The sequence below is a fragment of the Cheilinus undulatus genome, linkage group 16 (genome assembly GCF_018320785.1).
Source record: "Cheilinus undulatus linkage group 16, ASM1832078v1, whole genome shotgun sequence".
Taxonomy (NCBI): Eukaryota; Metazoa; Chordata; class Actinopteri; order Labriformes; family Labridae; genus Cheilinus; species Cheilinus undulatus.
Genome location: NC_054880.1, coordinates 11,404,777 through 11,423,422, shown reverse-complemented (window position 1 = coordinate 11,423,422; position 18,646 = coordinate 11,404,777). Strand labels below are relative to the sequence as shown.

The following is an 18,646-nucleotide window of genomic DNA, read 5'->3' as shown; positions in this document are numbered from 1 at the left end:
TACTGGCCAGCAGCACTAAAAGTGTATCACTACTTTGATTTTCACAACTTCACACATATGAGTTGTGAAAGTTGGTACAGAATTCAGATGTAAGTGTCCTTAAGATAAAACTTCATACTCAAATAAACTAAAAGCTTAACTTTTAGAGCAGGTCTTTAAGGTGAAGAGTAAGAAAATTAAGTGTTAGAATTTAGATATCCATGAAAAAATCCAATAGTTATATAACTGAATGAAACTGTAAGATAGGCTAAACAAAAGTAAGCTATGGCAGCTGCAGAACTGACCTAGGTGGGTTGGCAAAGGTAATATTGTGTCTGGACACACAGGGAAGCACTGAGCCTACTGTGAGGGTCACATGATAGACGCTGAGGCAATCTTAAACTCCAAACTAAGGTTAAATGAAGAGGCTGTGCTTTTTTTTAAGACAAAAAATATTTTTGGGCCTTTATTGATAGAGGAGGACAGCAGTTAGAGTCGGAAACTGGGATGGGAGAGTGGGGAGAGGCATGTGGGAAAGGGCCATGGGCCCCATTTGAACCCAGGCTGCCCACTGACATGGGGTGCACCTTAAACCACTAGGCCGCCTGCCCCCCAGGACTTTATTTTCTAAGGATGTACTGAGGATGTGCTGGTACAAAGCAAGTTGATGGAAGTTAGAGTAAAAAAATCTTTGTGTTGCAGCTAAATTGATAAGTGATTTTGTTTATGTATGTGATATGTAAACATTGGTTTTGTGTGAAGTTGCTACAATGATTATTGTTTTCTCTTTGTTGTGATTTTTAAGAGAGCTGGGGCACGGTTAAGTAGAAGGAAAACTTATCTTACATATCTTTGTTCATATGGCTTTTTCTCCTTTTTTGTGAAATAAGTTGTATTTGTTGTTGTTGAGTTTTGAAGAAAATTAAAATACATTTTTCAAAGACAATGCTACTTGATTAATTGGCTACTGCAGAGTCGGTCGTGGGTTTGATCCCCAGCTGTTACAGTCACATGCCTAAATGTCCTTGGGGATGACACTTAACTCCAATTTACTCCCACTGCTGCGACAGTGGTGTGAATGTGTATGGGTGTGTATGAATGGGATTAGCTCATACTTAGTCGGCCGACTAAGAAAGCAATACACAAGCTCCATTACCACATGTACTCCTATACTTGCTTAAAGTGTCATCAAGTGACTGCTCCATAATTACTTAAGTAATTAATACTGTTCTATTGCTGTTGGCACATGGGCCTTTAAATGTAATTGTAAAGTCAACTAAATTACCAAAATCTAGATTACTTTTTTCTTTCAACTTATATACTGTATGTAAATGGTGCTAATATGTAATTTTGTTTAATTAAGATTGTGTTGCGTTTTGTCCCGATAGAGGTACACTATTAGGGCAAAAGTGTTTGGCCGCCTGACCATTACACCAACAAAGACTGTAATGACACAGTATTCACATACATGTACTTTAATCTGCAGCTGACCCCCCTTTTTGCAGCTATAATAGCCTCACTCATTCTGTAGAGCACACAATCCCCGCTCCAGTTTATCCCAAAGGTGCTCAGTGGGGTTGGGGTTGGGCTCTGTGCAGGCCACTCAAGCTCTTCCACAGCAAACTCATCAAACCATGTCTATATAGTCCTTGCTTTGTGCACTGAGGTACAGTCATGTTGGAATAGAAAAGGGCCAAAACTGTTGCCACAAAGTTGGAAGCATATCATTGACCTAAATGTCTTGGTATGCTGAAGCATTAAAATTGCCCCTTTTTTGGTGCTTATATTAATGCCAGCAGAAGTTCAGAACTCTTCAACTATGGAATCAGCAGAGTGTTGCTGAATTTTACGCATCATGCTCTTTAGCAGTCGTTGATCCCACTCTGTGATTTTACGTGGTCTTCTTTTCCACTTCGTGGCTGAGTTGCTGTTGTTCCTAAACACTTCCACTCTATATAATTGCTTACAGTTGACTGTGGACTATGCAACAGGGATGAAATTTCACAGCCTTATTACAAAGGTGGCATCCATCACAGCACCACGCTAGAGGTCACTGAGCTCTTCAGAAGCTCTTCAGAATTTTGTTTCACAAGTGTTTACAAATGGAAGCTGCATGGCTAAGTTCCTGATTTTATACACCTGTTAGTCTGATTGAAACACCTAATTTCAAAATAATCAGCAGGTGTGGCCACATACTTTTGTCCATATAGTGTAGACATAAATCACATGCTCCAAATTTCTGGTGATGAATTGAGGGAGAACATATCCATCATCTAATAAACTTCTTATTAAAGTGTCAATGCTAGCATTTTATGTAGTCCGGACCTTTTCTCTCCTCCTTGTGTTTGTAAGGGTGATTACACAAAAAAACTGTAGGAGCATACTTTTGATGTTTGTCTTTTCTCTTAGTCACCTCTTTTTTATTGTATAACATTCTCTGAGTGCTGAGTTCAGCTGCAGATTCAGAAACTTTTGATTGACATTTCTTCCCTTTCTCATTAAAGGCTTTAAAATATTCTTTGCTGTCATAGCCTACTCTGTTGCTTCAATAAAGCCTCTGCTTGTTGACGAAACTAGTTACCATCGAAACTAGAATACAACTCTGGTATAATGTTGAATAAACAGATCTATCTGGTTTTTAATCAGGATCAAGGGCTTAAAAGTAATTTTTGTTCAATCATATCTTACAGGCTGATACTCAAGCTAGAAAGACTTAAGAGACTCTTCCATTAAACAGTAGACACATATATTTTACATATATTTTGTATTTGTTTTTCTTCTGTATGTGTATGCTTACTTTTTTCCACCATGAACTAATGGTAACTACAAAAAATATATAACTGTAAATGGACTGCATATCCAAACAGAAAAACTTTTTTCTACAGTTTGTTTATTTTTACAATATTTTTTGTATCATTAATTTTTATCAAAATCATTGTTTTGCATAGCATCATAGTTTTCTACTCCTAACATGACTTTAAATTAAAACAACCGCTGGATGGTTATATGACTCCATAAAGGATACAATCACCACAAAGTGAGAGATCAGGGGCAGGCCAAGCAGAAGAGCTGGAGCGTTTTTTGACCTTGACTCCCAAATGTATTCAGTTTATCCTCGAGAAAGAGTGGACAGTTTTGCAAAGTTAGAAGAAAATCCCTCGAAGTGTTCTTGAGATACTGCATTTACAAGAAACGGATTCACATGAAGTTCAATGACCCCAACCGTTTATCTATGACCTCCAAAATCGAATCCCTTCTTCCTTGAGTATGAGTGCAGATTTGAGCAAAGTTTTAAGACAATCCCTCCAAGTGTTCTTGAGAAAACAGTGCCTCAAGCCCCAGGCTGTTGTTGGCATAGAGACATAAAAGAACATTTTTAACACTATTGAGCACTGCGGCCTAATTTGAGACCTGGAAATGTTCTGGGGCCAGAGATTAAAAACAGGACACTAAAAAATTTAACATCAATATAACATCACTCAGAATTAGTTTGCAGAGTCACATATACAATAAATGATCCACTAAGATGTATTCAGTTTTGATAAGGAAACTTTACAGTAACTTCAATTTTCTTTTCTAATATTAACCTCTGTAAATGTCCTTTGTGGCCCAGAAAGCTCTTCTCAAGTAGCACTAATGTCTCACTGACAAATTTTTAGAATCAGTGTAAGCGGAAAAGTAAAACATCACCATTTAATCCAACACCCGTTAGAACATTACACTGGTTCCAAACATCAGACAAAAGCTCAAACTGCTGTTTTTTTCTCACATCTGAGTCAAAAAATATTAACATGCTATCAAGCATTTTATGATCATTTGAAAAGTGATTGATTTTTTTCTATGATTTTTAGTTAAAGAAAATGACTGCCCTAAGGATTAGGTACTGTAAAAAAAAAAAAACAGGCTAATGGAATGGATAAATATTGAATGTCCCACCTGCTGCACATATACTTTTCTTTATTTGACCCCTTTATAAGACCTCTCTTAGCTGTGCTTCAACAGCTGAAAGGAAGAAATTTGACTTTAATTTTTACATACATTTCACTTTTTAAAATTGTTCTTACCTTTGATTTGCTGTTGATTTGTTTGTTTTAAGGATATCTAATGTCTGTATCAGTGTTACTTGTATTTTAAGCTTGATATACTCTTGAAAAGCACTCAAAACTGCACTTACTTGTATTAAAGTGGCTATATAATGAAGTCAAAAATAATAAACCTATAGTCCTGTCTTATAGTCAGTGCCTCAAGTTCAAAATGTTAAATGTCCCCTAAATATATGAATTAATTACTCCCTTATGAATGTAACCAGCAATGCAATGCTGATAGATTCAATTAATTTAATACATTTACTCTGGCTTCAGGTTCAGTTCTACTCATACAAAACACAGCAGTGATATTTGTTACTCAGTAGATGGCGCCGTTTCCTGTGATTAAGATGCACTGATCTTTAAGTAAGTGATCTTCATAGAACTAATAGAAAAAGTTCAAGTATAAATCAACCACATGCATATAAATTAATATTAATCATGTTGTTGTTTTACAAAGTGCTCTAAATTTGTTAGAAAAGGTTTAAAAAAAAAAGCATGTAAGTACATCTAAAGAAAGAACTGTGTCACTCATCCACAGGTTTCTGCATCACGTTGAGAACCAGGTTTGTTTTAATTTTGAGATTGATCAGTCTCATCTAGTACAAGTACACTTGATGCTTGTCAGGCTGATTCATGTAGGATGACAACGTATTTGCAAGGCAGCGAATCTGAGCAGCAGCTAGCGGACGTTCTCTTCTCATGACTCCCACAGATAATGAATCCTTATTACTGAGGAGGCTGAACTGCCGGCTCACTGAACCAAGAGGACAATCTGGATCCAGAAATACACTCACATGCCTGCTGCTGTACAGGTACTCAACTATCAGTATGTAATCCTCCACTCACACTGACTGACTGACTGACTGACTGAACTAACTGCGCCCAATCAGCTAAGCTTTACTGAGTCCTGCCCAGTGACACTTTTATTTATCAGTGTTTCTATTATTCAGAAGGGGCATGGTAGCTTACCTGGTATTCTGTGGAACATTTAAGTTGAGTCCTTATTTCAGCTACCCAGGGGTCCTTGCTGCAGGTCTTTTTCTCTCTTTCTCTTATCTTTATCATGGTTGCCTTTCTTCTCATCCACTATAAAATAAAAGGAAAATATTTGTTAAAAAATCACATAAAATTGAAGGAATTCTCACCAAAAGTATGTGAACTTATTCATATATTTGATCAGTTTAAACAAGTCATTTCTTCTCATCAAAATCAATTTCAATTCCCCAAAATTATAAAGTGGAAATCCTTTCATTTAATCATGTGGTTAATATCTATCTCCCCTAATGAGAGCAGTGACGCACTCATCAGTTTTTTATTTCCCTTCAATTATGAGCATATGACTTATTAAATACATAATTTTTTTTTATCTTCCATGTGGCTCACCAGGTTACAAACATTGGAGGTCCTGTGCTTTCACTGTGACCTGTTGGTGAAAGTGAAGGCGGAGTCCCAGCAGGGGTCCAGCTACAATGCATTATAATTAGCCTTCTGTTGTGATCTGGTTTCTGTCACAGGCTCTCTGGACTGTGACCTGTGACCTGGTCCCACAGCCAGACAACAATCCCTCTCCGCTTGAGGCCAAACAGCCCGTCAATCAGCCTCCTTTTATTACAGCCTGGGTCCCTATAAAGATCAGCAGCAGATGAATGCTTCAAACAGATTGCTGGGGAATAAAGAGCGGCAGAGGGCTGGAGAGGATAAAAGCTAGGTGTTAAATAAAACAAGAAATAATTCACTGAACTTTTAGAAAGAAGTTGTGTTGTCAGCCATAATGTAGCCATAATAGTCAAATGGCTGTTATACAAATACCTAGTTAAATTAAATGGCAAATGTGTTATCCCTACATCAGGGATGGGCAACTCTGGTAACTTTGAGGGCCACGTTTATTTTATTCTGACTGCCAAGGGGCTGAATGGTCACAAATTTACTTTATACGTCAATTAGAACAACTTTATCTATAACAAAAGAGACAAAACATATAGCTTTCAGCATAAACAATTAAACTGACATTAACAATTTTAAATTCTAATGTTTGATTTAATCTGCTAAATCTGCTAAAAAGGCTGATTAAAGCTTCTTCTTTAATGCAGTGCATAAAAATTGTACAAGCAGTACTTCACAAACTTTGGGGCTGATTGCATGTGAACCACAAGAGGTCATTAACGATGAACAAAAAGCATGATCATAAGTGTTTCAATTGAAATAATGTTTCAAATGTTATTCTGTGGTGCTATGGTTTAACTGGTGTTGGATTAACTAATGACCCTCTGTTAAATACTCTGCTATGGAACGTTACAATTATTAGATCTTATCAGTGCCTTTGGAGACTTTAAGGTTTCTAGAAAAGCATTTGTAGGGTCACAGAGTAAGTTTAAAAAGGTGAATAAATGCCTGATAAAAACATAAAAAACACTGGGGGATGTTAATTGTACTTTCTGATTCTGCAAAAGCCTTTCGACTAATTTGAATGTCTTTAAACAGTAACTATCTGCATATTAAGTAAAATATGGAAGTAAATAACTTGAATCTCATGGTTGAATGAAGGTTTTGGTGGGTCCTAGATTCTCAGGTTTCACTTTGGGCCATGGCATACTGAAGTTTGAGAAAGGCTATTTTAAAATATATTATTCTGAATAAAACCCAAGATTTTTATTCTTATTTATTTAACCTTTATTTAACCAGGAAAAGACTCGTTGAGATTAAAAATCTCTTTTCCAAGAGTGTCCTGGCCAAGACAGGCAGCAACACAGTTACATAATTACAAACAGACACCAACTCAAAACAACAACAGATAATTGTGCCTTACAAAGATGATCAGCACTCAGCGAAGAAATCTCAAATCCATTACCATCTGCCTCCACAAGTCAGCCATGCAGACCAATGGGTAGTAAGAAACCTGAACTTCACCAGGGTTGTCAAGTCGGAACCCCCCCTGCTTCAGTGTTTCATCCAGTTATTCCCAACGACACCTTCAGAAGGCTGAACAGTGATCTCCAGCGTCCCAGGGCCCCCCCTCCCACACTGAAGTTTGAGAAAGGATATTTTAAAATATATTAGTACATTTACTTAAACTTCCATTTTTCTAATATGCTTGTCATGGATAAAATTCTAGTGAGTCTAACAAGCCTGCTCTTTGAAATGTCACTTTTATGTTAGCTGCCATAGCTTGCTCCCTTTTTAGTGCCAGTTTCCTTACCCCCATCATGTGTTGTTATTCAATCCATATTCACTGTCCTCCACTATCAGTAAAGGCATAAGCCAAAAAATATATATTTAACAAGCCAAACTGTGACCAAATGAAGACCCATTTGAGGGCTGAACAATCAACTCTACTGAGCTGAGCCAAATAACCAGGATCTCTCGAAAGAAACGCATTTCCTGTCACAACAAGCAAGGATGGAGGTTGGTTAATTGAACATCAACTGAGGACCAAGGCTTTTTTTCGATTCCTGACTGCTGCATTTTCACTATGACTGTTTTAAAAAAGTCACAGTCCCATAATATTTCACTACTTTCGGGACACAAAAGTAGCTTAAGAATTAAGAATGCTCATATTTTTGCACTTTGAGGACTTGGCATATTCTTAAACTGTTCAAACATGGCCTTTTGGTAGCGTTTGTCTATGCAGAAATCACTTCTTGCCCCTCGCTGAATGTTCTCCACTGCTGTGTGAAATACCTCATAGGTCTAAGGGACGCTTTAAGTGACTGGGGGGTACGTGGCTCCAGGACTGCCAGTTGCCTATCCCTGGGTTGCAGCTAACGGTCTTTAGCTTAGCTTAATTTGACATAAAGACTGGAAACAGGAGAAAAAATAACCTTGCTATAACAAACTGTAAGAAAACGGCTCTGACCTTTCTCTGGGTATTTCTACCTTTGTATATTTTTTTCTGTTAAAATAATTTTGAATGATACATCAACTTACCCGTTGGAGGCGTTGACAACTGTTAGGCTAGAACCGGTAACTTCCTGGGGCTTGTTGTCTGATAAACGCACAATCGTCAATTCCATACTGTGGTTTTTGTGTGAATTAAACAGACATTAATGACATTAAAATATCTTTTTGGGAGCTACATGGATACTGGCTGTCCAACAGTAATACCTGTTCCTTGTGTAGATTGTAATGTTTTTTGAAATATAGATAAAAGTTGTACTTTTGATAAATACTGCTAGTTTTATTTGTAAACTGCTCATATTTGCGTTGATTTAAAGGCTGAAGTTCAAAACGTTATGCCAAAATTGGTATTTATACTTCTAATTTCTTTTCCCATTACCTTCCATGGTTAAAAAAAAAAAAAAAAAAGAAAAAATTGGAACATTCTCAAGCCCTCTTGTACAGTTAATGATTTTAAAATTGACTGGTATGTTAAAAGACGTGGATCTAAGTTTTCTGTCAAGTCTCTATGAGCAAACACTGATCCAACGTCTCATCCCGGGTCTTCCTGACAAATCTCGTGAGAGTTTGGGAGTGCCTAACTAAAGAGGTAACTCTTTCTGACGAATCTCGCGAGAGTGTGCATTTAAAGTGCTGAGATAGAGATGTAATTCCAAAATCTGCCAGCAGATGGAGCCAGAGGTTAAGTGGGAAATCAGGAAAGCTCAACTATAGGCCATTTCTTGAGTTAATTTAAGATTTATTTAAAGGTTAATATTCAGCTTTTGCATAAACAGGACATGGAAACACAATCATCAGAAAGAAAAACAGTGTATGCTTTCACATGCAAACTTTCAACTTTTTTGGGTTAGAGATATTAACTTTTTTATTCAAAATACTGATTTGAATTACTTAAAAGAAGTTACCGGCTTCAGCCTTTTTAATCTTAAGGTTTGTTTCTTTTGAACTTAGTGATTGCAAACCACAGTAATTTGACAAATCAAGCTGTAGAAAAATATTATTTTCCCTTAATTTTTTTGTCTTTACGTGATCGTTTAAGAAGCAAAATAAGAAATTAAAACCAGAGGTGGAAAAAAACATTATATCCAATCTAACCAACTAAAAGAAAAAAAGTATTTCCTTTATAGTCTATTTAAAGTACTGAAAGGCTACAGGGATTAGTACAGTAAAATATCATCTTTCCTTATTGACAGTAACAAAATGAGAAAATGGGTCTCCAATCAGGTTGTTCAGGTAAAGTCAAACCTTTGTAATAAAGTGAAATACAAAGATTGTATTGAGATGTGATGTGGAATCATTCTCTTGCTATGTGCTACGGACCGTCATTGTAGTCATAGTCAAACTACCAGGCAATTTCATGCCATTGACAAAAAAGATAGAATCGCCTTATTTTGACTTTTAGTATTATTTATTTACTCAATAACTGATGCTTTTAAAAATGTAATGAAGTACAATTCTTTCTCCAACATATACTAAAAACACTGATTTAAAAATGAACTAAAAATGTACAAATACACAAAAAGCTACTGAAATACAGTAATTTGTGGAAATATAATTAGTTATTTCCTTTCCTTTCTTCGTACATATTCAATCTGAAAAACCCTACACCACTAATTCTGTCCTTTCGGCCATGCTAAGATCAGGACCAGAGTAAACCTGTGAGTGGGCACAAATATGAGACTGATTCAAATCATGAGATGAAGCAGAAGATAAACTCGCTCTGTGTGGAAGAGATTTGCCAGTCTAGTGAGTAAAATAAAAGGAAGAGGTGGGTGGATCGCTAAAGTTTGATGTTGGAGACAATTAGTATCACTATAGTAAGGTTCACATGTTAATACAGACATGATATTGAAAACTGGTGCAAATTTACTCAACAACATCAACTTAGCTCTTAAAATCTGGACAAAAATGTAAAAATAACCATACAAAAAAAAACAGCGCTAAGTTCCAAATATTTCTCCCCGACTGAATAGAAACTGACAAGGTCGGCCTCACACAGAAGGTTGACACAAGCTCCTCCTGAGTTATTCCCTTTGTCATAACCAAATCTGTTCCATCAAGGTCTTTTTCTTGCAGAACTGGTACAATAAAATCCATCCTAGGCGTATTGTAGGCAGGAGTGAGAATGCTTGTCCCTGCATGGCTTTTCTTTCATAAACCATAGCAGGACTTTGACAAGTGCAGAGCACTCAACTGCCTGTTGACATGACCTGAGTCATGAAGCTTTCAGAGTTGAGGCAGGTAGGCTGAAGGAGGCGCTGCTTAAACACACTCACTGACCACTTTATTAGGTACACCTATTTCACTGTTAATTGATGCAAATATACCAGTAGCAACTATGCATTTATGTATGTATATAGTCACCACCATTTACAGTTCAAACTGAACATCAGGGTGGGGAAGAAAGGGTATTTAACCTCCTGAGACCCAAGCTTTTGATTGGAATGCATCTTTACTTTCTCCCACTTACATAAGTAGACCACGCTAAATATGAAACCTAAGCCTTGTCTTTGAACAGTCCTGTAGAAGGGAAGTCATTTACACAAAGAATATACTTTTAAAATGCTAAAGATGGCCGCTCCAGGACAAGCTCAAGACATTTCAGAAAGGCCCTGTTTCTAAGAAATAACACATCACTGAGAGGATTTTTGACTGTATGTTTGGCTGTGTGATGACCCGTCTGGTACGGGTCCTAGAGTCAGTTAGAAATGGTGTCAGTCATTGAGAGGCATATGGTAAAAAGTTCTGGAAGTCTTGGAAAATTTACTTTAAATTATTAGTTTTCAAAAACATAAACCCAAATTCCCTAAAATTTCCAAGACATTAACAAACATCTATATGAAAATAATTACCATTTTTTAAAATCCCACAAAATATTGCTCAATAGTCCCAAAATGTTCTCTGAAAAGCCTAAAGATTCAAACATTTCTTGGGAATAACCATGAAAATTCCCAAGAAGGTAAAATCCTCCAAAATTTCATGTGAAAATCTGAAAAACATATCTGAAATATTTCCCCAAACGTCCAAACAAATTCCCTGAAATGTCTTTCAAAATGTTGCCATTGCCAATTAAATTCCCCAAATACTAAAAAAAAAATTCCCCCAATTAATATGAAAGTACTTAAAAACTTTCAAAGCATATTCCCCTGCCCCCCAAAAAACCCTGATATCACAGACTCCAAAATATACAAATACCCCCAAAAGTTTTCATAAAAATTCCTAAACATTTCAAAACAAATTCCCCCAACATTCCAACCAAATTCCCTAAACTTCCTTCGAGATTACAGTTAATTCCACACAAAATTCCCAAATTTCCAAGAAATCTAAATAAACATCCAAACATTTGCCAAGATTTTATGAAAATATATGAAAATTTCAAAGGAAACCCTCACCCTACCAAAATTTCCAATCAAATTCCCCAAACTTGAATCAAACACTCAAAAACATACAAACGTATCCCCCCAAAAATTCAGGAAAATTATTGTACATTTTGGGGCAAATCCCCCTAACACTCCAACCGCGTTGCTTAAACATCTTTTGAAATTCCAGCAAATTCCACCCAAAATTTTCCATCAAATTCCCCAAAATAGGGTTAACTTAAATTTTCAAAGCACACTGACCCCAACAAAAAACGTCAAATGAAACACTGTAAGATATCCAAACATATACCCAAAATATTCAAAGAAAATTCCTAAAGATCACAAGGGAAAATTCCAAAGGCAACTCAACTTTAATTTGCTTAAACTTTAATTGAATTTCCAGACAATCCTCTTAAAGATTCTAATCACAGACTTTATTTTCATGTTGCAGGAAAACCAAATTTTAATGGCCTCTTATATACATTCAGGGTCTCAGAAAGATTAGTGACTGAACGTGCTTGCTGCCATATGATTAGACATTTGTACTGTAAGGAGCTGAACAGGTGTACCTAATAAAGTGGCCAGTTAGTGTTAAAATACTAGCATGAAAGAAAGTATGTCTATTCCAGTGATGCAGGCTTGTCAATGTGTTTGTAAATGTTTTTCCTCCCCAAGCACAACTGATGACTAAATCCAAATCATCCCCTGTGATACTTAAAAGGCTGCAATCAGTGATTATTTTCATGAGTGATTCATCTCTTACATCACCTTTTCATTACTTAAGCACTGTGTGAAACACTTCATAGCTAAAATGTTTGAATAGAAAGGCTTTCAGACAGCCTGAGCTCACATATTAAGATCTAAATGTGACTGTAAAGTAAAATTCTAACTTTAAAGGAATGGAGTTTTTGTGTGTCTTTCTATTCACCTTAGCTGTTTAGGGTCAGTTTTAGTTGAATTTTTCCCAACAAAGATGGTAGAAAAAGAGTTTTATAGCCTCATAAATATGGAGATATTCTGCTTTTCTCAGTCGTATCACATAAAGAGCTGACTAAGAGCTGGCTAAGATTAGAAAAAATAAAAATTTTTAACGTTTTGTGGACCAACAGAGTGATTAATCTAGAAAAAATGACAACCAACAATGAAAGAAATCGCTTCTCGCAGCATGATACCAGTAAATAATGTTGAAATGAGAACCGCTTTAACCATCCAAAAGTAGAGGTAAAACTGCTAATATTTCAGTTTGTCTGCTCAATCCTGATTGACACTGAATAAACAAAAGGAGCCAAACACAGAAATCCATTTTAACCTTTTTTAATGAACCCTGATTATTGTTTAATTACAAATGAAGATGAACAGATAGAAGAGAAACATAAGTACAGGTGGTTCCTCCGTGATAAAAACAAGAAGTCTCAGTCTCTCCTCTGGAGTGACAGCTCACCGTCGAGGCGGACGAGAGAGGAGAGACAGAGAGGACCGGAGAGAGGACTTCTCAAACAATACAATGGTTAAACGGTACAAAGCTCTTTTTCTTACAGATTCCTCCAAAATTGGAAAAAAATATATATATACACAACATCAAAAAATGAAAACAAATGTTTTTTCCCCTGCTGTATATCATGTGGGGATTATGTGACCCTCCTCTTGTCCATGGTAACATGGTTATAAAATCAGCATGAGTACAAAAATTAAAATAAAATAAAAAGACTGCACTGGAGCCAACTGGTTGAAGTTCATGGGAAAAGAGTGCAAAGTGGAACAATAACTCACAAAAAAACAGGAATTCGTGGAGAGGAGAGCAGGGGCCATGGCAAGAGGATACAAAAGAATCAAAAAAATACTCAAGTTAATAATATAATAATTACAAGAGTAACAGTAATATGTGTGAAAAATACAGGAGAACATGTTAAGAACAATGTCTGAGGTTGAAATATCAACCGAGCAGGAAAACTGAATCTCTCTCCCTCTCTTTGAGTTTTAGAAGCCACAACAGGTAAAGCAGCGCAAGTGTAACGTTCCGGTACAGCTCAGTGACTTATTTATGTCCCTAAAGTTTACCGTCAGATAGAGGAGGCAGGAAAAACACCCATACTAGGAGGGTCAAGTTTTTGTCCCTAGTGAGGACAGAACTTCTTTAAAGTGGCTGTGTGTTTAATTTACAAACACGACGAGTTGGTTGGAGGATAAATTTGAGACTAAGCAACCCAGGCACAGACTATATATACCATGTGGCCTTTCAAACAGTATTAAATAATTAGATGTGTATGCGTAGAGTGCTACAACCATGAAAACCACACTCTCAGACACAAGCGCACTAACACTGTTCAAAATGAGCGAGTCAGATCATGGGAAGTCCCTCTCTCTCCACAGAGGTTTTGTGATGTAATTTCCTCTGAGAGTGTGTCTTTAAATGTGTGTAGCTTCTACAGTTTGCTGTCTATGCCGGAGACTGTGGGGGCGTCTGATGTCACTTGTGATGTCATGTTTCCCTTTCTTCTAGCCACAGTAAAGCTTCGCTCTAACCAGGATGGCGTGTGCGAGCATGTGGGCAGGGTTCAGGCTGGCCCATGCACACTCACAGAGCATGAACTGAGAGCAGAGTCCACGCTCTTATGCCTGGTCTTATCAGCTGCTGTGGCCCTCTAACTCGTCTGTGTTGTCCAATCAGAATCAGTGTGCCCTGAGCTAAGTACCGGCATCCCGTTACAACCTGTGCTGCCATTGTTTCTGAGCAGATTGTGTTTAACTGTTGCAGTTGGGTGGGGTTTACTAGTTTGATTTGGACAAAAAGTGTGGCTCCCCTGTTTGTGACTTTGTAAACCCCATCCGGCTGCTATTTAAGGTATGCAGAATCAAACACCTCCCAACAAGGTAAACTCAACCCACGGCTTTTTTTCCCCTCCATCCCCTGAATACACAATAACTGTTTTTTTTTTTTTATTTTAACAATATAAATATAAAACTCTGACAGCGGTGGGCTTTTGTCACTGCAGCTCAACGGTCAAGAGAAGGCAAGGGTGAGAAGGCAAAGGCTGAATTATACTGGTAATTATAATATGCCCATTAGAATATATACACATCTTTACCATTAAAAATAGTAGGATTCTCCTCTGATTTGTATCAAATGACCATATTGAAATATAATATTTGAATTCAATATATATTTGAATAAAATATATATGTGTAGATTTACTTTTTCTGTATCTCTCTTACAAAAAGCTGAAGGCATGTTGGTTTTGTGTGAGTGTGATAAACATTTCACTGGGGGTGTTTCATAAAACTAATGTTGGCTTAGAAAAAGGCACAATCTTATTCATCTTTGTTCGTTAAAATGGGCTTTTTTATGTTAAACCAAAAGAATAAAACACCATTGTAAAAATAAGTTTGTTTCTTGATATCTCAGTAAAGATTTTGCCTGAGTTAACCTTGATGCTCCACATTCATTACATGGTTCCTCTCAATTGTCTCTTCTTCGAAACATCACATAAACAGATTAAAAGTCCTTAAATCACTGCAAATGCCCAAAAATACTGTCCAAGTCTGTATGAGGCACAAGCATCAAAAACAATAAAAAAATAAACAGGGGGAATGCAGAAGAGAGCTGTTGATCTGTATGTGTGAGGGGGGAAAACACCACGATTACCCCTCTGAGATTGTGCGGAGTCAAGCAGGGACGCCCTCTGTATCCTCGAGGCTGTGGGTCCACGCACACAAATCCAGAGACAAGTGTGTGTAATTACAGCCTTGCAAAAAGCTGCTTCCTCGTTTCCTCTACAAGTGATGAGAAAAGTAACGAAAGATCCAGCTTTTCCTCAGAAAGCCAGCTGTTTTTTTCTGTACAGTGGAAACCATGTTGAATTCTCAGTCTATGAAAGTCTTTCAACGCTGTGTGAGGACAGAGTTCATCAAAATCTTCTTCATCTCAGACTTTGACTGTTCTTAGGATCTTATCCTCTTTTTAAGTCTTTTTTTACATTGTAGTGATGAGCTGAGGATGAAAGGCCCGCTCACAAAGCAGTTCTGTAGTGTCCAAGCTAGTTCCTGGGGAAAAGATTGTGATTGAAGAGTTCTTTCTTATCACCTCTTGAAAGGAGAAAAAACATCCCTCTTCAGCCTTTAAGATTCATCGGAGCAAGTTTTTTTTTCCTACTTCCCTCCATCTTGTAAACGACTGCATGGTGATGGGTGCAGACAGAGAGGCACTTCTGTAATCTCTATCAGGGCTGTTCAAAGTTTTTAGTAACATAAGGATCAGTCTGTTATGTGAGTACAAATGAGGACATAATGGGGGGGGGGGGGGGGGCTTACCAACTTCAAATAAGCCAGATGTGGTGGAATAATTAATTAAATCTACTGCTGTACAAGTGAGACTGCCTCTTTCCTCTTTAGAGGGGTTGTTTGGCTGTACTAGATAAACAACAGACCCTCTAAAGACATAACCTGGGGCACACAGGTGAAGAGTTTTATGGCATAACTGGCACGATGAGAGTGAGGAGGCATTTTAAAGGCAATGTGCTATGCTTAAAAGATGTTAGGAACTGTCTCATACTCTTAAAGAGGCCTAATGTAAAAAAAAAAAGGTACTCTGCTGCTGTGTTCATGTTTAAGAGGGAAATAGGCGCACATTGTGTCCGGTACATTGGAGGCTAAATAGGCACATTTATGTTTTATGGTTTTACATCGACCATAATGCAGTGTGGCTTCTTTCGGAACATAGTAAAAGCTGCTCATGCTGCAGAAAACATCGTCATGTTTGTTTTACTAAACCTCTGCAACAGATGCAATGTATTTAGGGAGCAGATTGTTGTTTCTGTGAAATCATATGCAAAGACTGTGCCCCGAAACCTTCTGACATTATTGCACAAAAACACAATGCCCTACATAAATACATTGAAATATTCCAATAAAAACAGAGGAACACTGGCTTTCTGTTACTGTGTCGAACCAGAGCATGTTTTGGTGGCCATAAAAAGCTACCTGGCATTATGGTCAACATAAGTTTACCTGTAAGTTTTAGAAACTGTGTGTTGGTATTTTAAAAGGATCCTCTGTATGTGCGTGGATCCACTCAGCAGCCGGTGTTTTCCAGAGACAGCTGTGCTGTAGCTCGCTGCAGCTCTGAACTCGCTCTGCGCTGGGTGGGAGGTGGCGGGAGCATCAACCCCAAAATAACACCTCCTCCCCTTCCTCCTTTCCCGTTCTCCATCTCCTCCCCTCTCCTGCCTGCCTCCTCTCTCTTCTCCTCCATCTCCTCCTCTCCGTCAGCCCTCACTTTCTTGTCCTCTGCCTCATCCCTCTCTCCGTCAGCCTCCATCTTTTGGTCCTCGCTCCAGCGGCGCTTAAAGCGCAGCTTGAGCGGGATGCAGCGTGTGCCCCCAGGGCTGATGGGAGCCATCTGACCAGGTTCGCTCTTCAGGCTGAGGAGAGGGAAGGTCAGGCCGCTGCTACCGATGGGAGGAGTTGCGGGAGTCTTAAAGACGTCCTCATCGTCATCGGGGTCTTCCTCTGGGCTGCTTTGTGGGGGGGCAGAGAGGCTGCTCCCGTTTCCATTCGCTTGATGGTGGTTGTTGAGCTGATGATGATTGTGACGAGGTGTCGGTGTGAAGATGTCACCTTCTTCGTCATCATCAATGTGATTGAGCTCGTCTTCCTCGCTGATGTCGGTGACCTCCACCTCTTCTTCTGACTCAATATCTGATATGGGCTCCACCTAGAGAGGAGGAATATTTTAAAAGATGACAGTTTAGAAGTTACTCTACTTGAAATTCAAAAGAGGAAGAAAAAGTACAGGATTATTGCATTTTAATAAGAGTGAAGGTAATTTGGTTCAAATTTAATGAGGTACAAGTAGTATTACTGGGTTATAAACCTACTCAAGTAAAGGTAAAAAGTATTTTTATTTTATGTTCACTTAATGTACTGAGTAATGAGAACCAAATGTACAAAACTTTCCCCAAAATATATTCAAGTAAAAGTACTGATTTCATAATGTACTCAAAAGGTAAAAATAAAAAAAACCTACTTGAATACAGCAATTTGTGTGAATATCATTAGTTAGTTTTCAATCATATCTGCAAGTATTTGGGTTACTTATGAAACAAGAAATCAAGGCTTTGCCAAACTGTGGGAAAACAAGTTGATGGAGAAAGCAACATTTTTAGCCAGCAAACATGCAGTTTATGCTCAATATATATAATGTCTTAATGAAAGTATTCTCTCTTGCGGGGTTACATACTGTTGTTTAAAGGAGGGAACAAAATCCTCCGGTCTTTTTTTCAAATTTGCAATAGTGTAAGGTTGAACACTGTTGCCAGGGTATGTCGACTTCTATCTTCATGAGCCATTTTAACATGTCACCAAAGCTAAATGTAATCATTCTGATCTTTGGAGTTCTTGTTTTATGTGCATCTTTGTGCATCTGTGTTAAGAGTCTCACCTTAATCTTCGGAGGCCCTGCGTTGTTTATATGAGCCGACCCTGAGAATGAGGAGGACTGGCTGGAGGATGAAGAAGAAGCAGCCAATGAGCTTCCTGATTCTCTCTGTTTGCGCCCCAGTGGAGGCGGCTGCAGCTTGAACTTGAATGGCGATGGGTGCTGCTGTCCGTCCTCTCCGACTCCCTGCTGCTGGCTGAGCGAATGCGAGAGTGGCAGGGGCGGGCCGTGGAGGTGATGGGCGGCCGGCTTCTCCAGGGTGGGGCGGTGAGGCTGCGGGATGACGATGTTGGGGTAGTGGAGGAAGGCTCGCGGACTGAGGTGGTAGTTGTAGACGGACTGGGTGTGGGCCTGCAGGTAGTGCTTCATGTCCTCTGGGTTGAAAGAGAAGTGGGAACCCATCATGGGAGAGGACAGGGAGGGGGAGGGGGTGTAGGAGAGGTGAGGGGTGGGGGTCATGGACAGAGCTGGGGACAGAGTTGGGGCTAGGAGACCTCCAGGGCCAGGCAGGGGGGAGACAGGGAATGGAGACAGGGGCTCTGGGTGGACCCTAGGGGCAGGCCTGGGGAGCCCTGCTGGGTTGGGGGCCCCACCGTAAACTCTGAAGAGAGAATCATGAGGCAGGCGGGGAGGCAGGAGGCCCCTGAAGGCTCTGTCAGGCCCCACGCCCCGCTCATCAGCTCCAACAGCTTCCTCTAGTTCAGAGTTGGTGGAGGTGCCATCACTGCAGTCGCTCACAGAGCCGCGGGCCATGCGGCGAGCCACACTGCTGAACATACCGGGGCTTCGAAGCTCCTCGCTTGAGGAGAGAACGTCTGACGGTGTGGAGGGGGGGAAACGGAAATGAGTGCCCCCTGTTGGTACTGGTGGGGCGCTCTGAGGGACTCCTCGAC

At 38.9% G+C, this 18,646-nt stretch overlaps 1 protein-coding gene across 1 annotated transcript in view; it reads right to left on the bottom strand.

Moving 5' to 3' along the window:
• Nucleotides 1-12,625: 12,625 nt before the first annotated feature.
• Nucleotides 12,626-18,646, bottom strand: part of erf (Ets2 repressor factor) — a 50,677-nt gene continuing 44,656 nt past the window's right edge. The window contains exons 4-5 of the mRNA XM_041808745.1: nt 17,757-18,646; nt 12,626-17,030 (exon numbers count right to left, since the gene is read on the bottom strand). Of these exons, the coding sequence (XP_041664679.1) occupies nt 16,389-17,030; nt 17,757-18,646 (1,532 nt within the window). The 3' untranslated portion in view covers nt 12,626-16,388. The remainder of the gene's footprint in view (nt 17,031-17,756) is intronic.